The sequence below is a fragment of the Phyllopteryx taeniolatus genome, chromosome 7 (assembly GCF_024500385.1).
Source record: "Phyllopteryx taeniolatus isolate TA_2022b chromosome 7, UOR_Ptae_1.2, whole genome shotgun sequence".
NCBI lineage: Eukaryota > Metazoa > Chordata > Actinopteri > Syngnathiformes > Syngnathidae > Phyllopteryx > Phyllopteryx taeniolatus.
Genome location: NC_084508.1, coordinates 23,160,900 through 23,188,342, shown reverse-complemented (window position 1 = coordinate 23,188,342; position 27,443 = coordinate 23,160,900). Strand labels below are relative to the sequence as shown.

General features: G+C 42.9%; 2 protein-coding genes across 6 annotated transcripts in view; one reads left to right on the top strand and one right to left on the bottom strand.

Moving 5' to 3' along the window:
• Positions 1–4,355, bottom strand: LOC133480918 (uncharacterized). The gene is made up of 3 exons (XM_061779640.1): positions 3,842–4,355; positions 2,807–3,419; positions 1–28 (listed from the first exon to the last, which is right to left on the bottom strand). The coding sequence occupies exons 1-3, from the start codon at positions 3,912–3,914 to the stop codon at positions 1–3; spliced, it is 714 nt and encodes a 237-aa protein (XP_061635624.1). The 5' UTR covers positions 3,915–4,355.
• Positions 4,356–4,944: 589 nt separating this feature from the next.
• The window catches only part of pex5la (peroxisomal biogenesis factor 5-like a), a 109,215-nt gene continuing 86,716 nt past the window's right edge, over positions 4,945–27,443 (top strand). For all 5 annotated transcript variants that reach the window (XM_061778980.1, XM_061778982.1, XM_061778978.1 and 2 more), the window contains exon 1: positions 4,945–5,219. In XM_061778980.1, the coding sequence (XP_061634964.1) occupies positions 5,199–5,219 (21 nt within the window). In that variant the 5' untranslated portion in view covers positions 4,945–5,198. The remainder of the gene's footprint in view (positions 5,220–27,443) is intronic.

Here is a 27,443-nt window from a genome sequence, read left to right as displayed (position 1 = left end):
TTAGAACATTGCACAGCCATGGATGTACCTGCAGGAGGTAATATAATGAAACAACTCAGAGACTTCCTAATACAACGCCAGCTGGTAAAAACAGAGAATAGTTTAGCTCCTCTATACTTGAATTGTGGAATTACAACCGACTTTGCAAACCTCACTAAGGTTCTTTCTTCATTTTTAAATTGAATTCAAAATGGTGAGAAAGTGAAGCAACGCAAAAATGTAGTGTTTTTAGCACTTACACTGCTTTCTTGACGCACCTTGTTATTTAGATCATCACCACCAAACTTAAGGTGGGCCTGTACAAGTGCCTTTTTGAGCAGGCGGGCGGCAACATTTCAGTCAGTTACACCGAAGTGTGGTACCAGTGTGTTCTTGGTGACTGATTTCCCATTGGCTTTCAGATCTTTAACACCTTCCTGCCATGTTTTTTGAGGCTGCTCTCTTTATTGTTTCCCATGATTCTTTCCCTCAAATAGCAATTTTTAAACTATATCAAAAGTGTTCTCAAAGTGATGCAACACAGAGAGTCTTTTATTAAGAGGCGGCGGAACCAACTGCGCCACCAGCTGTTTCTAGGGTAATATGACTCATTTTGATACAGCAGCACCTCCACATGCACATTAACAGTATGCATTTTTCTCTGGCGCAAACCAGCCCCTGATAGTGAGTACAAAGAATAGAGCTTGGACTTTTATTTGAAATGCAATGTACTAATTGTAAAACACATGAATAGAAAATGAGTTTTGTAAATACTTTGAATACTAATATGTGAATTCCTCTTTTTGCTCTTCTCTCTGTGTCCTACAAAGGAGTAAAACTATCAATCGGCTTCTAGTTAGTAAGCTATTCAGTAGCACCTTGGCTTTAATATCATCACTTGCACATGACACAATTTATTTCTCTCACTCCATTTCAAACAGAGGAAAATGGTACTGTCTCTGAACACCTGAAACATTTCCTACCTAGAAAAAACATCAGCTAGCTGCTTACCTACTTACATGAACAGTGACCTATGCTGAAATGCAACAAAAAATGAGGACTGGTAATGATTATAGTGGGTTTTTATTGAGTGAAGAAATATGCAGTATTGTATTGCTCTGTGCAGGTAAAGCACTCAAAGCTCAGTCGGGGAGAGGTGGGAGGGATCAGGTGGAGCAAACCATTTTTGAGGCAATAGGGGGATGCTATATTTTTGTCATCAAAATATTGTGTTTCAACCAAGGATGTATGGTTGTACACTTTTATAGGTTGTTTATAAAGGACATACAGTTGAAACATTTTGTCTTTCAAATTTTAGGGATGCTGGGAATCCTATTAGGGGTGCTTCAGCACCCCCAAAATAGGCTAGAAACACCTATGTCATCAAGGTTATGTGTATTTTGTATTTGATCATGATTTCCCTCTTTGTTGGAAGTGCCCCCTGAGTACAGTTAAGTTGTTCTCGCTGCTTTTACTGCAAATGTATTTGAAAGAGATTTCCTTTCAGTCCACTTAGGGTCTGAAGAGGCCTCAGAAAATGTAAGGTCTTCAATTAACCTGAGAAACGTGTTTTCTGAATGTGGGACGAAGCCAGAGTACCTGAAGAAAAGCCACGCCAGCAAGGGGAGAACATGCAAACTCCACACAGGAAAGCCAGAGCCCATTTGAACCCCACAACCTCAGAAGTGTGAGGCTGATGCGCTATCGACTCATCCACGGTTCCACAGGACTAATTTGTTCCACAAAAAAAATGGTATTAATTCATTCCCAAGAGTCTATTAATTTCACACGTCTCTCCTGGCTGCACTGCTTCTGTCACATACGTGGTTAGGGCGAAGGCGAGGAACGCAAGGCAAGAACATGGTGGACCCAATTGCAGGGAAGCAGGGAGGCAAGGCAGGAGTCTCAAAATAATAATATTTAATCACAATGATAAAAACAAAGGAAAACAAAGATCATGAAAAAGTCTAAATGCTAAATTAACAAAGTCCAAAATCTAAACACAAAGTAACAAAGAAACACTTGAGTGAACCCAAAACAAGACATGACTGGTGAAATACCTGAGCGACAATGACCCGACGAGAACTGAAAGAAACCAGGGAACTAAATACAAACAAATTGACGAGACAACGAGGAACACCTGGACAAGACGAGTAGTTAGAGAGCTGATTGGTCGACACAAAGTAGACGAGAACAGGTGGACACAACAACCTAATGAGCACACGACAAACATGGAACACAGGAAAACATTGAACAAAACTAAACAACCCAAACCAAAACACAGACCATGACAGTACCCCCCCTCTAAAGGAACGGATCCCAGACGTTCCCCAAACAACAACCAAAAAGTCACCAACCCAGGGTGGGCGGAAGGGGGCCTGGAGGAGGGTACAGAGTCCACCCCTCAGGTCAGTCTGGTGGCCATCCAGGCCACCCGAGGTGAGGTGCTTGGCTGAGCGGTTCAGGAGGTCGTCCAGGACGCCAAGCACCAGGGTCTTTACAGGGCCATTCAGGCGGACGGCCACGGTGCCGAACCCAATGGTAATGCAGGGGCCAGACAATAGGGTCGGGTGGCGGCCGCTCGACGAGCGCTGCCGAGGAGCCGGAACGGGAGCCTGCCGCAGCTGCCGAGGAGCCGGAACGGGAGCCTGCCGCAGCTGCCGAGGAGCCGGAACGGGGCCTGCAGTCGCTTCCTCAGCCTGCCGCCATTGAGGTTTGGGAGTAGAGGGTACGGGAGTGGCAGAGTGCACAAGGTCTCGGGAAGGTGAACTTGGAAAAATGGAAAAACCCAATGGTAATGCAGGGGCCAGGCAATAGGGGCGGGAGCCTGCGGCCGCTGGACGGGGGGAGCCGGGGCGGGAGCCTGCGGCCGCTGGACGGGGGGAGCCGGGGCGGGAGCCTGCGGCCGCTGGACGGGGGGAGCCGGGGCGGGAGCCTGCGGCCGCTGGACGGGGGGAGCCGGGGCGGGAGCCTGCGGCCGCTGGACGGGGGGAGCCGGGGCGGGAGCCTGCGGCCGCTGGACGGGGGGAGCCGGGGCGGGAGCCTGCGGCCGCTGGACGGGGGGAGCCGGGGCGGGAGCCTGCGGCCGCTAGCCGGGGCGGGAGCCGGGGCGGGAGCCGGGGCGGGAGCCGGGGCGGGAGCCTGCGGCCGCTGGACGGGGGAGCCGGGGCGGGAGCCTGCGGCCGCTGGACGGGGGGAGCCGGGGCGGGAGCCTGCCGCAGCTGCCGAGAGGAGCCGGAACGGGAGCCTGCCGCAGCTGCCGAGAGGAGCCGGAACGGGAGCCTGCAGTCGCTTCCTCAGCCTGCCGCCATTGAGGTTTGGGAGTAGAGGGTACGGGAGTGGCAGAGTGCACAAGGTCTCGGGAAGGTGAACTTGGAAAAATGGCTGGTACTGAACATGGTGGCAGGTTTGACTTGACTTAATTGGAGCCGTGGAAAAACCTGTGAGAACAGGTGAAAAATTAAGTGACTTGTGAACAGGGGTAAAAAAACGAGGGGGCAAAATTTGACCTTTACTTGGGCGCCTCCGTTGGCCACCACGCGGCGGTCCCGGGTAGATGGCCAAACGGGTGCCCAAGAAAAGGTCCGAGGGAAAGGATTTGGACTCATTGGGGTTGGAAACGGGGAGACGTGACAAAAACCTTACGAGGACGGGATAAACTTGGGAAGGAACCAGAAAAATCTAAATCTGTGTCAGAGTCAGAATCAGACAGGAGGTTAACTAAATCAGGGCCATCTTCACAATCAGAAAAATCAGAATCTAAAGAAACATGTGGCTGTAAAATAGTAGGGCATGGTGAATAACTAGGACAAGTGGGGGGACCCGATGAAAAGGACAGAAAAGACTGAACGATAGGGCTTACTGAAGGAGAGTAGGTATGGATGGCAGGCTGAGGACGGTGGGAGGCAGTTTGGTGGTGTCCAGGGTGACGCCATGTTCTTCCCGCTGGGTCCTGTTCTGGTAGGTTCATTCTGTCACGTACATGGTTAGGGCGAAGGCGAGGAACGCAAGGAAAGAACATGGTGGACCCAATTGCAGGGAAGCAGGGAGGCAAGGCAGGAGTGCGGGAATCTCAAAATAATAATATTTAATTCCAAAAACAAAGGAAAACAAAGATCATGAAAAAGTCTAAATGCTAAATTAACAAAGTCCAAAATCTAAACACAAAGTAACAAAGAAACACTTGAGTGAACCCAAAACAAGAAACAAGACATGACTAGTGAAATACCTGAGCGACAATCACATGGCAAGACATGTGACAACGACAATGAACCGACGAGAACTGAAAGAAACCAGGGAACTAAATACAAACAAATTGATGAGACAACGAGGGACACCTGGACAAGACGAGTGGATAGAGAGAGCTGATTGGTCGACACAAAGTAGACGAGAACAGGTGGACACAACAACCTAATGAGCACACGACAAACATGGAACACAGGAAAACATTGAACAAAACTAAACACAACCCAAACCAAAACACAGACCATGACAGCTTCATAAGTACGTGTATGGGGATGTTAAATTTATTTTGTCCAATCAGATTGAAAAGAAAACCAGTATATTGCTTTACAAAGTTTTGGGATAATTTGACAAAATAGAGCACTATTAAGAGCACTTTTTTTTTTTTTTTTTTTTTGTGGAGGCTGGAACGGATTAGTTTCATTTCAATTCAGTGGGGAAAACTGATTTGATATACAAGTGCACCCAGTTCGGTCGCTGAGCGAATTAAACTCGTAAGTCAAAGCAGGGCTCGAGGCGCTCGCTGCGAGCTACGCCAGCACGGAGGGAGGCGCCCGCGCCCGCGCCCGCGCCCGCGTCCGCCCACCCACCGGCCACCGGGCCGAACGAGGAAGACGAGCGCGCTATAAGGAGAGAGGCGCCCTCGGGAGACCCCAAATGCGATGATGACGAAGAGGAGGGGAGAGAGGGAGGGAGGGAGTGAGGGAGGGAGCAAGCGGGATGAACGAGACTTGTTTTAGTCCCGTTGAGGCTGCGGAGTGAGGGACGACCCGGCCGGCCGGCGAGTTTCAAGTGGCCGGGCGGAGCTGCTGTGCACAGTGAGCACCTGAGCGCTCTGTTTACTGCCTCTGCACCCTCCTCATCCTCTCACTTGACCACAGCCGTTCAATGTCACCACTTCTACTTTGACTTTGAGCCTCGACAAGTCTGGAACAAGTCCCGGCAGCCACTGACGGAGACATCTGCGACGCCTCAATATGTACCAGGGGCATTTACAGGTAAGAGCCGCTTTTATCACTACTATTGTTATTGCTATCATGGTCTGGTTCATATTCATTTTGAAATCTGATGTGGGCGGTGTATAATGTTCTGCTGAGAGCACATAAGTCATCTTCTGTAGTCATGTATAGAGGGGGTCTTCGGCTTACGAGGAAGTTCCGAACATGTACGTAAATCGGAATGCGATGTAGTCTATCACTAACGTCATAATTACAGTTGATATTTTCTGTAACAAACACTTCTAGGTCACCAACATAAAACCGACCCGTTCGTAAACCCGAAACCGCCCATGTTGGTACTGTCGTAAACTGAGGAGCCCTGTACATGTTTATGCTTTTAATCCATCACTGGAGCCAAATTTATTGTGGATGGAGGAAACTGAAAGACACACGCACACACGCGCACGCGCGCGCACACGCACGCACACGCGGAGCATGCAGGTGCATCGCACATGTAAACAGCTCTGCCAAGGGGGAATTACACTTCATGATTTTTTCCAACATGCGCGCTCCTCTTGTGACGTCACCCAATCGGACATCAATCTGCAGAAAACAGAATAATTAGTGTTACATCACCAGTGCAGACTGAATATGTGTACTTACTGTAGGTCACCCCCTCAGGGGAAAAAATGCAGTATTTTAACCTATTTTCATGTCATATATATATATATATATATATCGTTTTCTTAAAATCCAGCTTCTGGTGGTATGTTCTCCATTTTCGATGCAAGTTTGCAAACTGAAAGAGATACTTTGCACTCTCATTACATAATAAAACACTCCAGAGTCAGTAGTCAAGAGCATTAAAGACCAAACTTAAATTTTTCATGATGTATTACTCAAGCATGCGGTATTCATTGAAAATGCATGAAAAGGCGGTCGACAACTCTTGTCTGATTTTGCAGTGTTATATGTTACGGCACACTGAAAAGCCTGTTTTGTGATGGGAAGTAATCAAATGCTGTGCATATCCATATGATGTTTTGATTTTATTTTGATGTTTTCATGCCAGTGCTCTGATATTTTCTGCCATTAAGATAAGGTGCAACTTGCAAATTCTTCAAATGCAAAGCAGCAGCTACATTTGATGGGATAGATCTTTTTTCATAATGATTGAAAGCACAGTTGAGGCTTTCAATTTGATGCCATCATCACTGTTCCCTTGGACGACTAACCTGTGTATAAATATGAGGGATGGACATTATAATAATAATAATAAAACAAACTCAATTCTGTGGAATTGATTGTTGAGTAATTCCATTTTTAAGCAAATGGGGTAAAAGGGAGTGTGCACCGCTGTTGGTTTAGTCTCAACTAGTTTGCTGTCTTAGGATGTGACATTGGCTATGGGAAGTGGAGCTACACTCTGGGCACCATTATTGAGCTCAAGAAGACACTGGCATGAAAACAAAAGCTGTGAACAATCACAAAAAGATTGTACTATCACTTAGATAACATTTTACAGGCGGTCTCGGTTTAGTTCCGTTCCAATAACAGCGACATAACCTCCACATAGTCTCCACCCATCCATCCATCCACCCATCCATCCAATTTCTGTACCGCTTATCCTCACAAGGGTCACGGGCATGCTGGAGCCTATCCCAGCTATCTTCGGGCAAGAGGCGGGGTACACCCTGAACTGGTCGCCAGCCAATTGCAGTCTTCATCACTAACCTATGCTAACACAGTAGTCATAATAACAGTAAATATTTGTATAAAAAAACACTTCTACGACATAAATAAATAGGTCTGACTTCGGTGCAGGCCTTGGGGTTTAATTTGCACTCAGTCGCAGTGTGAATGTGAGTGTGAAAGATTGTGTGTCTCTATATGTGCCCTGTGATTGATGGGATTGGATAGCGACCAGTCCAGGTAGGTTGTAGTCTGCCTTTTGCCCAAAGTCAGATGGAATAGGCTCTAGTTTACCGCAACCCTGAACAGGATAAACGGTCTAGATGGATGGATAAATGAATGAATAACTGATTAAACAAATAATGGAATAACAGTAACAAAAAAGAATGATGTGGTTGCATAAAAAAAGTTAATTATTATTTGCTAAAAACAATAAAGTTGATCAGTTTGAACATTAAATACTTTGCCTTTGCAGTGTATTCAATTAAATATAGGTCGAACATGATTTGCAAATCATTGTATTCTGTTTTTCTTTATGTTTAACGCAACGTCCCAACTTTATTGCAATTGGGGTTGTAATTCTGAATCTCTGCTCAATGATGGAGGATGCTTACGTAAACTGTACACAATTATGGTTGCAGTGTCCCTGTGACTCCGCACATACAATACCAAGTGGATCGAATGTCTTGCCGTGAGTCGGGTTTCATGAACGATGCAAAATTCTTGTTTGACTCGTGGCGACTTGGCAGCTAAACAATAGAACTCTGAGCAGAGCTTGCTCGGAAAACAATTCTAGACTGCAGTCTTCTATTTCTCTCATCCTTCTTCTGGTGTAAAAGTATCCCAGACAAGTGTGACAGCATGCCTGTACTGTATTAACTGTTAAAAACAACAACAACAACACAGCAGTAAGAACATTTCAGGCAATCTGCAGTAGACAATATCACATTTAAGAGTGTGCCATCCATCACTCTTTGACAAATTCAGGATAACTTTAATATACTATACTATGCTGCAGCTAATGGTGTCTTGAAATGAACGTTTGTAACCAGCTATGACAGTTAGCGTGTCTACAACTGATGAAATAAATTCCATAAACTCACAGGTAACTAGCTAACTAGCATGGCTAACATCCGTTTATTTCTGCTCTGATGTTACAGAGACGGAAGTACTAATTTAGGGAGAAATTAGTACCGATACTGTTACTGTTGTATAGACTTTACAACGATCTGATCGGCTTGATCGGTATCGGCCGATAATTAGCATTTTATTCTGATTGGCTGATTGGCTTTAATGTCATAATTCGCCAATCCGATCAATGACGTCATTGATCAGCTCCGTAAAAGACATTACTCCGCGTTGCCATTGTCCATCAATCCATTCTCTTCCGTTTATCTGAGGTCGGGTCGCGGGGGCAGTAGTTTTAGCAGGGAGGCCCAGACTTCCCTTTCCCCAGCCACTTCATCCAGCTCTTCCGAGGGGATCTCGAGGTGTTACCTGGCCAGCCGAGCGACGTAGTCTCTCCAGTGTGTCCTGGATCGTCCCCGGGATCTCCTCCCAGTGGGACGTGCCCGGAACACCTCACCGGGGAAGCGTCTAGGAGGCATCCTAATCAGATGCCCAAGCCACCTCATCTGGCTTCTCTCAATGAAGAGGAGCAGTGGCTTTACTCTGAGCACCTCCCGGATGACCGAGTTTCTCACCCTCTCTCTAAGGGAGAGCCTGGACACCCTGCGGAGGAAACTCATTTCATCCGCTTGTAACCGGCATCTTATTCTTTCGGTCACGACCCACAGCTCTTGACCATAGGTGAGTGTAGGAACGTAGATCGACCGGTAAATTGAGAGCTTTGCCTTTCGGCTTAGCTCCATCTACAGCACAACGGACCGATACAAAGTCTGCATCGCAGCAGACGCTCCACCGATCCGCCTGTCGATCTCCCGTTCCATTCTTCCATCGCTCGTGAACAAGACCCCAAGATACTTGAACTCCTCCACTTGGGGCAGGTTCTCATCCCCGACCTGGAGAGGGCACTCCACCCTTTTCCGACTGAGGACCATGGTCTCAGATTTGGAGGTGCTGATTTTCACCACTCCAGTGAGAGTTGGAGATCATGGCTTGATGAAGCCATATTGTATCCCGATACCACCGCATCCCGTTTTTTACGATCGCTGGGCTTTCTTTTGTCAACTCAAATGCAACCGGATAGACTTGTTACCATGGCGACGACAACAACAATGGATCGCGCAGAGTGTATTATAAGAACAAAATGGGGAAAAACATGTGGTGGTGGTCACCGGTGCTCGGGAGAGGACTTTCATTCAAGGATTGCTTGAGGTACTTTTAACATGATACGGCTCGTAAGCAGGCAACAAAATGTGTAACTTAGCAAGCTAGTGCTAGCACTAACGGTTGTACGTAAACATGCCGGCGTTTTGTCGACTCAGGCTCTAAAGTTTCGGTGTGTGTGAAGTAATTTAATTACAATAAAGTAATTTAATTACAGTAAGTTAGAACCCATTATTTCTGTCATGTTTTAACGTTGGTTTGACCTGACTGATTAGAATACAAGACCTGACAAGAGAATACTTTTGAAGATACTCAGTATACCGTACACAAGTATATCCAGTAAATGAACAAGTCATTTCAATAGACACATTGCTCCGTCTTGTGATCAGATCGGTGATCGTTTTTTTAAACTCACTGATCGATGATTTGTGATCTGCCCCAAAAATTCTGATCGTGTAAAGCCTACTGTTGTACTACAATGAGATTTTATTTAGAAAAAAAAATCATTTTTTATTTTCTTCTTTACACTTAATGTACATACAGAGCGTGTTAATGGAAGAAGGTTTTTATTTAAACAAAAAATAAAAAATAATATATTTTAGAGCTGCAGTTACAATACAGTGATACTGTAAAATATTTTTTAATATAATATAATAATATAACAATATTTTGTATATATTTATGTAAAATATTTTTGTTCACGTTATCATACCGTCAGAATATGAAACTGGCCCTTGGTTAATCTGTAGTACTTTTGTAGTTTAGGATATACTCGACCGCATTGTCATTCCACATCTCACATTCCCAAAATCCTGACATTACTGATTGCGGTCTAATTTTTGTTATGGTTTTCCTCCTCCACGCTTTATATTTATACTAAATGTAATTACGGGAGTGGTTCTATTATGGGCACAAACTAGATCTTGGATTAATGGAAGAGATACGACAAGGCCTTTGGTTGTTTGCTCTGTTAAGCACAACGTGATTACGTAATTTGATTATCATAATGTATAGGAAGTCCCCTCAGAGAAGATCTGTGTAGAGTTTATTGCTGATCAGAAGTGGATCAGTCTGTAAAGACTGTAGGCAATGTGTGTTGTTTAAAAAAATGTAAATGGGGAAATGTACATGACACAAAGATTCATCCATCAGGAAGAAATGGGCACTTACTGGTTTTGAAAATGTCAAAAAGACATACAAGTAGATAGTCTTCGGTAGTTAAAACTGAATGTTAACTAGGACGAGATTTTTTCGACTTACGTAGCCCTTAATGGTCATGCTCCTCCACCACAGTTGATGCATTTGGTGTCATTTTATTGTCGTTTTAGGTGACTGCAGTCTGCTGCCTTTTACTAACTATCCCTCACACGAGATTAAAAACTAAAGGTGATCGAGCCTTGTTGTCTATCGCTCCCAAATTGTGAAATGCACATCCATTTGAGCTAAAAGTTGCCTCTTCAGTGGACATTTTTAAAAAGCTGTTAGGTAGGTATTCCAGCAAAAACTTGATTGTTTTTGATTTGCTTAGAAATGTATATATTTCGTTTTGATTTATCTGTGTCTATTCTTGTATTATCTGTAAAATGTGAGTCCTGTGTATAAAAAAAAGTGTTCCAGGTACAGTATATGAGTAAAAAATAACTTACTAAGTTACCCTAATGGTCATGGTGATGCTTGAGGCTGGCATAGTAAAAGATTTGCATCTGGGAAAAGTGATCATACAGCACTGTTTGGCTTCTCTCAGTGCCATATTTGTGTTTATTTGTTAGTTAGCAGGCTACCTCCAGGGTCATGGAAGATGACGAACAAGCAATTGGTAACTTCATTTTTTTTCCTGGATAGTGGATGGTTCCATTGAAGCCTGAGCGCAGCGGTGGGCAATCTTTTTTCTAGCAGTGGCCATTTCAGTTTTTATAAAATCTTCTGAGAACCATACTAACTTTATGAAAAATAATGGCACAATAAGCCAACACATGGCTATTTATTATATATTATCAGCATTTGTGGGTAAAAAAAAATTCTGATTTTTAGAATACATCTTCTGAGGAATTATTTATTTTGAGAATTGCACATTGATCAAATGGTCTCGCAGGCTGAATATGTCCCACGGGCCTTAGTTTTTTCTTAAGTTTTTCAATTTTTCACAAGTTTATCTTGTGTTGATTGTTTTGTTTTCTGTATATGTTCAATAAACACAATAAAAAAGTGTGATTCCCAATTTACAAAAAATGTGACGAACACTAGTCCAAACCTATGTTCTCGTACCCCCTGAAATGCTATCACTCACCCCCTGGCTTAAGGCCTTTTCACGCTGCACTCGACCAACCCATTTATTGTGTATGTGCTGCTTTATGTAAATAGAATCAAAACCCTTAGTTGAACTGAAAAGATCTCTGTGAGTGCATATTATTCAGTGAGTCGCAAACCTCCTCAGATGTTTTTTCTTTTTGTTTTTCTTTCGGTTTTTTTGCAAGAAGATACATAACTTTTACAGTGAAAATTGAATGAAGAAAATGGAGGAAAAACATATGAATGTGGTGTCACAGTGTCCTGAGCTCTGGGACACGACAAATGTCGTACCATGAAGTGGCAATCAAAAATAATAATAAAAAAATAACTCAAATGCTAAAAATACATTCTGTACTTATGTCCAGATCCTCATCAAAATGTAGTTGGATCTTCCTTGGCCCACACACCAAGCCTCTACAAAGGTTTGTGGATATTTGAAAATGAATGAATGAATGAATGGTTATGTATTGTTCGGGTAATCCCTGCTCACTGTATATGTGCTACTCTTGACTGTTTATCTACATAAAAATTACTGTAGTAAAATAAAACAGCCAGTGGTGGCATAATATGTTTGCACATTATTGTAGTGAAAATAATAGTCAGTAACCTAATGCTTGATGCAAATGGTGATAAAGTGTTTCCTCTACAGCGGGGGATTTAGCAAGCATCCGCCTTTCAGTATTAAAAAGGATTAATTTGCATAGTCCACTAAGCTTCCATTCTTTACTGATACCCCGTCACCGACTGTCATATGCAGGCACTTCCATCAAGAATTCTGCCACGGCCGAGCTCGTCAACCACAGGAGCGTGGACTGAGGTCCTGCATGCTATTTTTACCGAGACAGCTTAAAGTCTCCTCAATGTAATGAACCATGGTCTTGATTAAAAGGTATTTAATAGGCCTGCCTAGTTCAGGACCCAGAATAATGAGAGAAATCAGTTGCTCCCTGACTGGATTGAAAGCTTCCCAGACAGCGCTCCTCTCAGAGATGGCAACAGGGCAGGAAGTGAAATGTCTTCATCTGTGGGTGATAATAAATCTAAAAAAAACATAGTTTTAGGGCCTCTGGAGAAGGTTGTGCAATATCTGTGCTGCGCAAAGCAAACACAAAATAGATAGACATCATACCACACCTCTTAATCGATTAAAAAACAACTGCACTAGAATAGAAAATTCTATGGTTCGGACAAACTTTTATCTGGATGATTGGACAAAATGTCAAACGTGAAAATATGTCAAATATGTAGAAAGTTTTCCTGGAGGCGGCACGGTGCACGACTGGTTAGCACATCTGCCTCACAGTTCTGCGGACTCGGGTTCAAATCCGGCCTCGCCTGTGTGGAGTTTGCATGTTGTCCCCATGCCTGCGTGGGTTTTCTCCGGGCACTCCGGTTTCCTCCCACATCCCAAAACATGCATGGTAGGTTAATTGAAGACTCTAAATTGCCCGCAGGTGTGAATGGTAGTGTGAATGGTTGTTTGTTTATATGTACCATGTGATTGTGTGGCGACCAGTTCAGGGTGTACCCCGCCTCTCGCCCGAAAATAGCTGGGATAGGCTCCAGCATTCCCGCGACTCTAGTGAGCATAAGCAGAACGGAAAATGAATGAATGAAGGTCTTCCTGGAAATGTGGAAGCTTTTATAAGTCCTTATTTTATTCCATTTTCACTTCCTGTTGATGGCATGTTCAGGTGTCAATATACTTTTGTCCTTATAGTGTACATTACTTTACACTAGATAACTAAAGTGGAGCAGGCCACAACATGACAAATATGTCAAGTTAGAGCAGGTTAGTTTGTGAAGTTTTGGAAAGAAAGAATTGACATTTTTACTTTAAAAATACATGAAATGACTATGAGTAATGTAGCAGGTGCTGTTTGTAGGGACCATTATCCTCTGACTCAGTTATTTTTGTATTGGAAGCCATGACAAGCCTGACACGAAAATGAATGAACAAATCAATTTACTGTGCATAACTTTCCACGTTGTTATTGAAAAAGGATTCCTTGAAGTTGTCACAATTTCCAGATAACCAACCGGGAGGATTTTGCTTTGTTATTCAGAATGTAAGATGTCTACTATAAGCTGTGTTTGCACACGAAAACATACAGTGCATGCACGTTTTGTATGTGTTGTGGAATTTTTGTCATCAGAACAGTAAAAAAATATATGCATAAAGCCACAACCTGATAGGTTTTCGTGAAGTACTGTGTGACGAAACGCACATTTTCCAACATTGGTTATTTTCATGTATATTGAGCTATTTTTACCAGCAGCGATGTCACAAATAGCTTCTAGATTGTGTTTTTAGAAAACGTTGATTAGTGCGCCCGGCAGGAAGATGGAGGTTGCGACAATCTTTACTCTTCAGTATTTGTCGTTTTTCTTTTTCTTGCTGTCAATGCTGGTTTTAAAGTATTCACACTTGAGCTGAATTGAACCGCGCCAAAGTTCACTTGCAAGCGGAACGAGAACACCTTGTCAGGTGGTCTCATTGCGCTAGTTTGGTTCGCACCAGGATTCAGAAGATTATACTTTACCAAACTATCTGAATTGTCTTCAGTTTAACTGAAACAAATAAAAATCTTGATTTCAAGATCTAAATTATGGCAAAATCCATTATTTTTTCCCTTATAAATGGAAATCAATGTTGCTTTAGAAACAAAAACAATTTTAAAGTTTGATGGCTGTACCATTGTTCACCGCTCACTTTAACTATAGGCTAACAAAACATTACAACTTGACAATACTAGAACAGCTCTGTGTAATTGTTGACTAATAAGGTCAGTTTATGGATTTTGCTGTCATTCATCAATTAGATGCTCAAAAGAGAAACAAAACGTGTCTGAATCGCTGTTGTTATGGCATAAAAAAAAGCTTGACCAGTAAGTAGGAAGGTTGAAAAGGTGAGACATCTGTGTGAATTGTTTGCTGGCTTAAGTCTCAGCTCTGGCCTTCCTTCCTCATATGAGGAGTTTGCATTTTCTCCTCCCACATAAAAACAAACAAACATTCATGTTAGGTTGATTGAAGACTTTAAATTGTCTATAAGTGTTGTTGTGAAAATCTGTGTGTCTTTATGTGCCCTCCGATTGACTGGCGAACGGTCCAGAGTGTACCCTGCCTCTTGCCCAAAGTAAGATAGGATAAGCTCCAGCTCACGCACAACCCTAATGAGTACATCCGCAATAGAAAATGGATGGATAAATAGTTTGCTGGCTGTTTGACTAGAAGTCTTGAACTGTTTGGTATTGCAAGGCTTGCATGGCCGTAATACACACCCCAACAAGTCAACACCGCATCTCCCTCCTTCAGCGTGCATCTGAAACGCCATGTAATGAATTTGAACAACCTGAATGCACATGCTTCATGGTCAAACTGTACATCAGTTTGACCCTCAGTAGATTCCCTCTGTCTTGCTTCCAAGCGTGTTAACACAGTAGCCCTGCGAGCCCCACATGGAAAGTCCCCTGAGCTACTGTACAAAGCCACATTTTTTCCCCGTCACAAAAGTAGGACACGCCTCAGCATCTTTCTAACTCAGAGCAGAGGGCCGTGCAAAAGAATAAGTGGCCCATCCATCCCTCTCTCTCACCCAAGCCATTCATAACAGTCATTCTCCAGCAGGGAATTAATTTGCTCCAGAAACCAGGAGTCTCGGCGCTTGAGTCGAGGCAGCATGTACTGTATTTGGTCCTCCAGGGAAATATAAGCTATATTGCTGACGAGAGCACTTGATAAGCAAATATGTGCTTCAGTGTGGCAGATGTGCACAGGATCTTCATACTGTCCGAAACCTCTCATGGAAATGCGTCTGTTTGTGTCTAATATGCCATAAAAAAAAAAACATGTCGCACTTTGTTATGAAACAACCTTTTTCTTGAACTGCCTTTCACAGCTACACAGACTTCCTATTACACAGTGGTGGTTTCAAAGATATAATAATTTTCTCAAGATAACAGGAAGTCCTTCACTTTGGCCCACAGAGATGGAAGTTCAAGGGTGAGATTTGGTGCTGAGGTTTATGGCTAGCGGATGAATCCTCTCCACATCGAGCGTTTCATTACTAAAAGGGAGGGATTAACAATAGAACTGCAAAAAAATAAAAATAAAAATGGTGCTGTATTTTGTTAGCCACAACACAAAGCATAAAAAAGCAAATGGCTGTGCTATCTGATCTGCACTATATTCTCTAAACTTTTGATCTTTACTAAAGCTTGCATCATATTAGCAGCTAAGAGATCCATGTGGTCATTACCCTTATATTTTTACTCATTTGTCTGTATGTGAATGAAAAAAACATGTTTTCAGTATGTATGTGATTGGCGAGACAGCCGAATGTTTGCAATTTGTGTGTATGTGAATGGACAGCCATATTTTTGCATTATGGGTGTTAATGGTGGGAATGGACAGACATCAGTTTGTTTTGCATGGGTGTTGTAGATAAATGTGCATGTAAGGAGAGAAAAAGAGATCATTAAAGTGAATGTGAATGTGAGTGGACAGACAGACAGGAATTTACAGTATATTATGTGTACATGAATGGGCAGACAGATATTTACATAGTGTTTATGTGAATGGTCAGACAGATATGTGATGTGACAAACCATCAAAATGTGGTTGTACCAGTCTACAGAAAGCTATTTTTAAACTGTTCAACTCCCCAGTACACTTTGGCTTAAAGGGTCAAAAAGATGTGGTCAATTCTTGGTAAAAAGATGTGTCAGCTTTGTAACACAGGAAGGATTGACTTTAGAGTTGATGAAAAACTGTTTGGCTCAATCCAACACAAAACCTTTCTCTTCAGACCGCTGAGCCTAGTTACAATTTTGCCCCGGCTATGACCCTGCTAAAAGGGACTGGCTTAGTTTTTCTTCATTCAGTTCACAACTTCCTTTTGGGCTACAAACCAAGGATTAACTAAGCACATGCTGAATTCATTTTCTGCTTGCTAAACTAAACTGTGAGTCAGAGTAGTTCATTTGTTAAAGCGCATGCATTAGACATGACTAACCAGTGCACATTTGATGTGTCTCCTGGTAGGGGCAGAAGAAAAATTGTGGCAGATTCATGCTTTCAAAAATCTGGTTTGAAAACACCACCTTCGTCTTCATCCCAGCTCAGGTCGGCTCGGCTCAGCTGTTTTAGTGAGAGAATCTGCTTTATGCGCCTTGAGCAAGGGATGCTCATTTTTATATATATATGTCAACTCCTAACATTGTGCCTCCATATCCGAGCCCACGGGCTCAGTCTTCTTCCTCGGTCGGACACAATAGGTCATTGCAAGCATACAGTATATGCTTGCCATACAAATGGAAGGAAATGCTCCTGTAGCGTATATTGGCGTGTGGATAAAATATAATTTATTTAAGCAATAAATTTGTCGAAGCAGCGACGCCTGCGTTGCTCCCGGTTTACTGTGATTTGACTGTTAATGTTATAAATCACACTATTTTGTCTCGTAGGGGGCACCATGTCACTTTTTATATGTATAAAATTTAGGAAAAAGCAAATACAAACCTTTTATCAGTCTCATAATGTAAAAGTTGCTACATTTTATGAAATACGAGTCCAAGATGACTAGTGTTGGGCATCGTTTGAATTTGAGCGATTCCGGTTCCGATTCCGGCTCCTAAATTCGATTCCGGTTCCAAATGATTCTCGATTCTGATTCTTTTAGGGGGCTGGGTCAAAAAAAGTTTGCGTCCAAATTATGAACATCTATTTTCTTAGCAGCCCGTGCATAGACTAAAATGAACATTTAACTCGAGGTTCTTTATAACCAGTATCAATATCAAACCTATGAACTAAAAGGCAATGTGTGTGGAACTAACCCAATTGACTTTATATTCATTAATTAATGTTTCAATTAAAATTGATGAGGCACAAGGTCAGTGTTTGTGATACTGTGAGACAACGTTTATATGAATTTTGCCCCAATTCATTGTGATGTAAAGTTGCTACGGTGAGGTTTTAGCTCAATGTTAAGCTTTTTTTTTTCTTATGTTGGTTTGAAGACTAAATTCATTGTGATGTAAAGTTGCTACGGTGAGGTTTTAGCTCAATGTTAAGCTTTTTTTTTTCTTATGTTGGTTTGAAGACTAAAATAAACGCTAAAAACCATCAGTGCAAAAGTGCAACCAACCGTTTACCTTGTTAGCTGTCTGAATGTTGGGATAGATGTATTTTATTGTTTCACTCACCCAATTGACTGAGAGTTGACTTCACTGAAGCTCCGCGCGGTGTCGGCTGAGGCTCGGAGCACGTCAGACACTACGCATCAGGAAAAACTCCTTTGCACAATAAAATCTTATTCCAAGTGTTGCACTGAGGCGACTGGGCATTCATTTTAACAAAGACACACTTTTGTTCGCCGCCGCTGCCGTTGGGCACAAGCACGTCATTGTGGCCATTCTTCTTCGTTGGTTTACGCCGCTTCTGAATTGCTTTTCGCCACTACTTCTTTGCGGCTGGAGGACAAGGCATTGAAACTGGGAGCCGAAATTTTTTTTATTTGAACGGTTCCGGGAGAAACGGAACGTTAGTCCCGGTTCCAATCGGTTCTCGATTCTCGATGACCAACCCTATAGAAGACAGAGGTTCCCTTATTAAACTCAAAACACACCCAAAAGACAACAAGGAGTGGAATTTTATAGAATATTTAATGACATCTACAAGGGATCTATAGGGACACACACAGTGTCTAACTACAGGAAGAAAATAACACTATGGGTAACGACAATGGAAGATTGGACCATGTGTTGCTGGACAGTTGAAAAATGTGAGCGTTTAATGCGCTCAGTGCGAACGAGAGAGAGAGAGCAAAGTTGGGATTTTGTGTGAAGCTAGTAATTTCCCTGAAATTATTAGGCAACTAATATTGTTCTACCTTCTAGCAACGCTTGTTGTGCTGTACTCACAACCGTAGATCAGTTGGTCGGTGGGGATGGTCTTTCTCCGGACATCTCAGGAAGAAAACGAAGCAGGTTTAGTTGAAGAAAAATGCGGAAAAAAACAAAAACAAAAGAGACGAAAGAGGAAAAATTGTTGTCCCCTCTGGGTCCACCCGTAATTTTCCTGCCAATTGAACTGGTGGCGGGTCAAGCTCCCGCTCTCAGCTGCGTGCATAACCGGTACGGGATGGTGGTAGTTGCTTGATGAGGCTCTGCCAACCGATCGGGGCTAGGGAAAGCGATCGAAGCCGCATGGCCGGCTTTGTCGATCAAAAGTGCCGCCAGCTTAGTTGAGGTTGGTGTTCACGCAGGTGGTGACACCGGAGGCGCCAGAGCACAACGGAAGAGGAAGGGGGGAGGGGCGGCCGGGCTGTGCCGAGGTCACCCAGAACAAGCCAGAGGAAAAACAAGAGCGAAGAGAGCCTGGGAGAGGCGGGAGTCAAAGGTTAAATACCTCTAAGGCGTGTTCAAGAGGACGTAGGAAACTGGAGGAAGACCACACCCATCAGCTTGACCATAGTCTACAAATTTGCCATAAAAGTCGTTTAAAAATCATATCATAATATAAAATACTACCAACTTTGTACTCTTACTCATAGATCGAGCATATAGAATGATTGTTTAAACTGTAGTCTTGGCAAATCAACTGCTTATGGGACATGCTTATCAACTGCATGACTGGGCAGCCGTGGACCAATGGTTAAGATCATCGCCTGCCACCGTGGGGGACCGAGGTTCGAGACCCCGACCGGACCATCCGCCAGCATCCCTCGGACTCATGGCTGTGGGGTCCTTGAGCAAGACACTGATACCCCGAAATGCTCCCCGGGCGCTTCAGCTGCCCCCTGCTCCAGTGTGTTCAACTAACATGTGTTCACTGTGTTGGGTTAAATGCAGAGAACAAATTTCATGTGCATGCATGCATGTTCATGACAATAAAAGGTGATTCTTCTTCTTCTTCTTCTTATGGTTCAATCACATTTCATGTTGTTTGGGCTTCAAATCAAGACAAACCGTTCTCAAAGTCTTGCAACTGCACCCGTAAAATTGACACACTGACACAGACATGAAGGCACGCATTTGGAATATTTCTGCAGAGTTCGTGAAATATCAAAACGGACATTTTATCTTCGGTTGAAAACAACCCTGAATGGAAGTCCACGGGTTGCAGTACTCTCAAACGCCAGTGGGTGGTGCCTTGCTTGAATGTTTAAATATTAAGGAAATAGTTCATTGCTGTGTTTGCGTCCCGTTGTCGATCTGTCCCAGCTTGGACTTCTCGGAGACCTAACCTTTTGACTGCTGTCAGTTCAAACGAAGAAAAGGACTCTTTGATGACTGTAAATGAAGATTTCGAGGGGACTTGCTAATTAATTTAGGGTCTACTTTACATACGCCAGGTGTCCTCTTAGTGGCCATCTCACAGCAGGGCAGGTTGGAAGAATGCAGCTTATCAAGTTGTGGAGGAGGTTTTGGCAACTGAGTCACTACAGTCCGTTAAAACGAAAAAAAAAATATATACAAAATTGTGCATATTAACCCACTTACATCTTGCTTGTGAGTACCGCTAATGACAAAGTCAACACTCACCATACTTGCGCCCCACTTTGCAATTAATGGCAACGAAAGGCAGGTTTCATAGAGCAAAGGCACAAAAATAAAATATTTTGTATTTAGTTGCTTGCAGTGGAAATATTATTGCTCACTACTCACTAGGATATAGGACATATGCAGGGTAACACTTCAGCTAAATCAATCTGCCAATCCACCATGTTTTGCAACGACAGATTTACAGCAGCTGTTGTTCCAATCAGGGATGTTCAACTGTCAGTCACATCTCCCCAGGGGGGTGTGGGAAGCTGGACAGGAAGCGCAGAGTCAGAGATGAGAGGCTGCGATACTGCATGGGGGGAGGAGGGAGCAATGGATGATTGCTGTCTGGTCAACAGATTTGAACACAGTAAACAATTGATGTTGTGAGGCAGCAGAAAACAGAGCTTGAAATTGTACTATAATTTGAATTACAGATGGCATCATAATCTGGTGAAAGAATCTTTGATGTTCTTGTGTCTCCCAGGGATTGAGTCCAAACTGTCGCTGGGATTACGACAGATCCAACATAAGACATTTCGAGGTTACAAACCAGGTGCAATGTAACACATGCCGAGTGTGATGTAGGATCCAGATGCAGCACACCGAATCACCAGAATATTTGAAAAGGATTTTAATAATCAATTGGTCAATTCAAAGCCAGGATACAGGGCAGTTCACTTCAGAGTCATGCATGGAAGATAGGCCAAAGTGATGCAATGTTCGATAATCCAGAGATAGCAGGTCATGATTCACAGAGAGCAGAAACAGGGAAACTCACACCTTGTTGACCTTGTAGCAGAATCCCCAACAGCCACAGGGACAGAACCAGGCAAATGGGATAAGGCAGACTGTCACTGGGTCAGGTTGTAGCATCTCGCATGTATGATTGTCGGACACTGACACTGATTGCATTATTGAGAAACCCCTAAAAAGGGGGTGTATCACTGTGGCTAGTAGAACGTGACTGACTGACAGATTGGCTGTCTGTTATGACATAAATGGCAGACTGTGGCTGTCTGTCATAACAGATATGGCAAACTGTGACAGCAATGAACTACTTTGCGCAGCTGCATAAGAATATCTCTTCGGGAGCCTAAAGAAGCTTTGTTACTGCCGTACGTTTCATTTTGTTTTCTACAGTATTTATGGCAAGGTGATTTAGTGGTTAGCATGTCTGCCTTACAGTTCTGAGGTTGGGGTTCAAATCTCGACTCTGGCCTTTATGTAAAGAGTTTGGACAAGCCATGTCCATGCTTGCTGGGGTTTTCTTCTCTCTCTACTCCATAAATTGAAGACACTGAATTGTCTGTAGGTGTGAATGTGAGTTTAAATGGTGCTTTGTCTATACTGTATTGTATGTGCCCCGTGACTGACTGGCAAATTTACACTTTGGAGGAACTTTAACATTAACTGCTGAAATGAAATCAATGTAAAACATTAAACGCACATACAGTACAGTATATACGTACTGTATACTGTACTTTTGCTAACAAGTGATAACCATATAGCAGTCAGACGGTTGGTTGCTAACTAGCTGTGGAACATAGGGGTCTACTTCTTCACTCAAGGCTCCTTCCACTCAATTATCACTAAATGGAATCCAATGCAGTCACAGAAGATCCAAATCAGCTGCTTGATATAGTGGCATGTCTTTAGAGTCCTATTTAGCCAACAGGAATAGAACAAAAACAGGAAGTAGCAGCCTGCCAATGTGTATCCACATGGCTGCCAGCGATCACCTACAACAGGCATAACACTGAAATACTTGCAAATTCTTGGACGTCTACTTCCAAAGTGAGTCCACCAACTTCTGTGCATCTTCCTCTCTTTTCTTGTTCTTCTTCCTGTCAGTAAAAGTGCCACAAAAAGAAAAGTTAGTCCTTTATTGCTGATTGAAAATTAAGTGGGCGACACGGTGGCCGACTGGTTAGAGCGTCAGCCTCACAGTTCTGAGGACCGGCCTGTGTGGAATTTCCATGTTCTCCCCGTGCCTGCGTGGGTTTTCTCCGGGCACTCCGGTTTCCTCCCAAAAACATGCATAAATTGGAGACTCTAAATTGCCTGTAGGTGTGTATGTGAGTGTGAATGGTTGTTTGTTTGTATGTGCCCTGCGATTGGCTGGCAACCAGTTCAGGGTGTACCCCGCCTCCTGCCCGATGACAGCTGGGATAGGCTCCAGGACGCCCGCGACCCGAGTGAGGAGAAGCGGCTCAGAAAATGGATGGATGAATGAAAATTAAGTCTAGTTTCACTGTTATATGATGATGTTACACAATGACATCCATAAATCCATTCAGCCATTTGCTAGCTTGTCCTCAATTGGCTCTTTGATGAGCTGCACCAATCCCAGCTAACTGGGGGTGAGGCGGGTACACAGTCGACTCGTCCAAAATTTGTGAAAAATCGAAGGTGCGTTTTCTAGGGGTGGGTAAAAATATAGATTCAGCAATGCATTGCAGTTTTTCTTTTCACAATTGGATATCAATTAAAACACACTTAAACTTATTGAAACAAACTTTTTAATGTATTCCTTTGCACCTCTTCTCACTCACTCCTGCTTGCACAGTTTTCCAAGTAAGAAGCAATGCGGGCTTGCTTAAAGCTGTTTATTTGTCTCTCCCAGTTGAAGTTCACTGTAAAACTGACACATAAAACAAAAGAGAATTAAACATTTTCTATTTAAACACCAAAATGTTTTACCAAACTTTGTCTACCAAGTTTGCTAGCTTTATGCTAACATATAATGTGAAACTCAATTGACAGCCCCATTGAAACTAGGATAGATACCGTGGTAATTATAAACCTTCCAAAAACTGCAACACATACAAACAGGGGATACAACAATGCTCACGGCCATACATTTTTTCTTCTCTGTGGGAACAAAGACTATTCCTGGAGTTTAGTTGGGGACATTCTCTGCTTCTTTATCCTGCTCTTAATTAACTGCTGCATCTTTTCCAGTAGACCTCGGTGCGGCCTGGCATGTTGTGACAACAACTTGGTACTACACTGAAGGCGTGCAACTCTAAATTCTGACTTGCCTCTAGACCAGGGGTGTCAAACTCAAATTCAGGGTGGGCCAAAATAAAAAATTGGGACAATGTCGCGGGCCAAACTCAATATTTAATGAAAAATCACTGCGATGTGCATGTTTCCCTTTTCTGCAGAAATGTAGCGTTAAAGTTTATCATTGACAACAAACTTAAATTTTGCTTCCACACTGAATCTGGAATAAACAAACGTTAATATTATAAACAGGAGAAATCAAATTTTCGATAAAAGACATCAGTGGTATTTGTTTGTTGTTTTGTATTTAAATAGATAACATGAATTCTTCTGTCTCTCTATCTTCTATTTATCTATCTCCAACTACCTTTCTTTTTAATGTAAATCTTTTTTCAAAGGCCAACAACAAAACTACCCAAAAAAATAAGAATGTCCTTCAACAGAAATCCAAACCTCAAACTATTAACAGTCCCTGCCTAGGAGTTGATGAAGGGCATTAAAAAAACATGAATTCAATTATGTTATATTCTTTGTTACAGCCATGTTGCTCCGCACACGACAAACAGGTCTGTCTTTAACTTTAGTGAACAGACAATCTGCCTCCCACCTGTCTTGGAAGTTAACTGTTTTCCATCTTTTGTTTGGCCATTTTTGGGAACGGCAAGCGTAAATTTGCTCGAGGAGACTGGTAGCATAGTTGCTAACGACTGATGGCCAACACACTAGCAAAGCATTCTGGGATTTGTAATATTAGTGGCGCATGTGCTATATACTGGCGGGCCAGCTCTAATACACATTTAATATGGTCTTGCGGGCCAAATATAATCACATCATGGGTTAACCCTAACCCGGGCCTGAGTTTGACATATATGCTCTGTACTGTAAAAAAAACATAAAAAAGGTTGCTTAAAAATCTGTGGTATAGTTGGGGAGCGAACTATAAACTGTGCTATAGCAGGGAAACACTGTATAATTCATGCTGCAACTTTCTTGTATTTCTATGCAAAGTATATGTCAGCACCCTTCATGATGTTTGCTCGCGTGCATCACTCTGCAGGTGACGGGTGGATGCCTCACGAATCCAAATAACATACGGCTAATGCATTCCCTAGCAAAGTTGAGGGCTGGGCTGTGGGGTGGATTGTGGCGTGCAGATGGTATGTATGCTGAGTTCAAGGGTACACCAGCTGAGCGGTCAAAAAGGCAGGCAGGTTTCTCAACCAAGACACGATCGCTCGCCTGGAGGCGTCCCACAGGCTGTGATCCCACTTACAGTTTACTTTGTGTGTGTGTGTGCGTGTGTGCATGTGTTTGTGTGTGTGTGTGTGTGTGTCAATGAGTGTGCGTGTGTCTGTGTGTGTTAATAGGCACTGGTCACAACAGTTGAGATTGCATTTTCCAAATGCAGCACCTCAATCTCTGTGCATCTGTCTGCACACAAGCAGTCATGCTCACACAAGTAGAACTAATGAAAGAAGACACAGATGTGTGATTCATATTTACCTATATGACAGAGGCTGGTCAACAGCTTGCTTTTGAGAGGGTCAAAGGGCTTCCCTGTCACACACACTAAGACTAAACAGTACTGTTGGTGAAACACGAAGGTGGTTGTGTGTAGCGTCTGCCATAACAAACAAGTCTGCATGAATTAGCAATACAGCAAATCAACAGTATTCATTGCAACTAATCGTAGTTGACAAATATAAGCAAAGCATGCATGCAAAGCAAAAGTGCAATACAAAAAGCTGAGCATTCAAGACGTGCGTGAGTGATGTCTGTTTGTTAATTGTGACATTAACAAGGAGATCATTCCTGTCACGTTATGTTAAGTATGACTCAGTATCTCATGATCATGCAAGATACTCCATGGAGGAAATGTAATAGATGTTAATAGGGGACATATTATGGAAATGGAAAATTGTGACTTAACACTGATGATAATTTAAATAATACCACCCCACATTAAGTTTTTCAGCCCATCATTTTGCAGCTAGGCTGGGCCTTTATCAAGGGATGGACAACTCGGAGGCACTGTGAAGTTGAAGTCAAAAGGTAAGCAGAGCTGCAGTGTTAGCGCAAATTAGCATTAGCTAACAGCCTTATCGACATTGGCTTCTGGTGACCGGCATGTGGGCGCAGGTGGTCTTGTGTTTGGTGATGTGTCCTCTGCATGCATCACATGTACCGATCCACGCACTAATTGTAGTGGTAATGCCCTGGCCCAACCCCTGGGCGTCATGGTAACAAAAGCCATACCCTGCATTGGCTCCGCAGCACAGGAGAGTGGGATGAACAGTGGATCAGTGGGATGTTATAGACACCATGGTTTTTAGGGATGGACACAATTAATTGATTCTTAAGAATGATGTTGATTGTGGGAATTGAATATGAATTAATCATGTTTCTGTAAGGGTTGCTTCTGTGCTTTGTGTTTTCAGTGAGCAGAAGTGCCAAAATAGTATTTACAAGTTGCAATATTGATGTTAAAAGTGTGGGCATTTGTATTATATTATCCATCCATCCATTCTCTTAACCGCTTATCCCCACTAGGGGGTGCTGGAGGCTACCCGAGAGAGAGGTGGGGTACACCCTGAACTGGTCGCCAGCCAATCACAGGGCACACATAGACAAACAACCATTCGCAGTCACGTTGACAACTACAAATTAGAATCTTCAATTAATGCATTTTTATTTAAACTAGGAGGAAACCGGAGTACCTGGAGAAAAACTACGCAGGCACGGGGAGAACATGAAAACACCACACAGGCAAGGCCGGATTTGAACTCGTCAACACAGATTTGAACTCGTCTCCTCAGAATTGTGAGGCAGATGTGTTAACCATTCGTCCACCGTGTCATCGTATTATATTGTATATTTTACAATATAAGTACTGTGAAAATAATGTGTGTTTTTAATTTTGACGTTTGTGGATGTGAATTTAAATAAAATTGTGCGCAGCGGGCAGAGTTATTTGGTTTCAAGTGAGTGCAACATATTTAATAACGAAATGTCAATTGACAAGTTACTCAAGCGTTTCAAGGCACTGTAAGAATTTTTTTTTCTGCTCGGCTTCTATTGTTGTGAGGTGTAATTTCATTTATATAACATTTCTAATCAGCATGTGAGAGGTCTATACGGATGGACTAACATTATAATAGTGGGCAATTTTGGGTTGACATGCCAAAGACAGTGATGCTGCTGTAATTATAACACTGCTGTGTACAGTTTCAATCATCCATGCGTCCATCCATCCATTCTCAACACCGCTTATCCTGTTCAGGGTCACGGGATGGTGGAGCCTATCCCAGTTGATTTCGGGCAAAAGGCGGACTACACCCTGAACTGTTCGCCAGTCAGTCACAGGGCAGATATAGACACGGACAACCATTCACACTCACATTCACACCGTCACTGAGTGGGAACTGAACCCACGCTGCTCATACCGAAGTCAGGCGAGTGTACCACTACACCATCAGTGACTCAGTTTCAATCAGTGGTGCGGAACCTTTTTCCTGTCCTTTTTCCTGATGTTTTATTTTTTTCACAGGGCCAGATTAAATGCTCTCAGGGGTAGATATGGCCCACAACCCGTTGATTTCCCCACCCCTGATCTAAATGACTGTGCTTGCACATTGTTGCAGAAATGTTTAATCAGGGTATTGAGAAGGGGAGATAAAGAGAGAGTTTTTTTCTGAGAATAAACCACAAAATAATAGAGCAAGAATGTCAATATACAGATAATATAAGGATGTCGTTTCTTATTTGATCACATTGTGACAAGGTTCCTGTGATCACAGAAGAGACAGAAAAACACAGATCCATCACATTGTTTAAAGATGTGACAAGCCAAACATTGTTCTGTTGTATCTTCCAATTCATTCCCTTCTATGTGTAATCCATCAGTGACAGAGGCAACTCGTGTCTGTGTGTCCATGACACTGTCGGTACTGAGGCCTGTGTGCCATTAAGGGCTTTACTGGCAAAGTGAATGTCTCAATTGAATAACATATACCACAGTTTGTTGCTATTTTTGGCTCTTGAAGCTTTTTATCTGTATTTGTGTTTGTGTCGTGGTGGTGGTGGGGGCGGGGCTGTATGCATGTGTGGGGACAACACCTGAGAAAGTCCCAGTGACTCTTAAATGCTGCTATGTGACAGTCCAAGCAAAAGCAAAATCTACTAGAAAGAAAAAAAATATCAGGAAAAGCCTACTAGAACTTTATTCGGGGTTAATCAGTGGCACTTTAAATAGTGACTCCCATTCAACATGATTTTGAAGCGTGATTGTTAACGTTCCAGTTATAAGAGGACGTGCACACTTCTGCAACCACATTAATCTCAGTATGTACTTGGATTGCATGACATTTTTATTGTCAATGATAATGTGAAAGGAAAGTCAAGTCAAAATCAACCAGTCGATTTTGTCAATCATATTTTTCCAGTATATGCTGTATATACG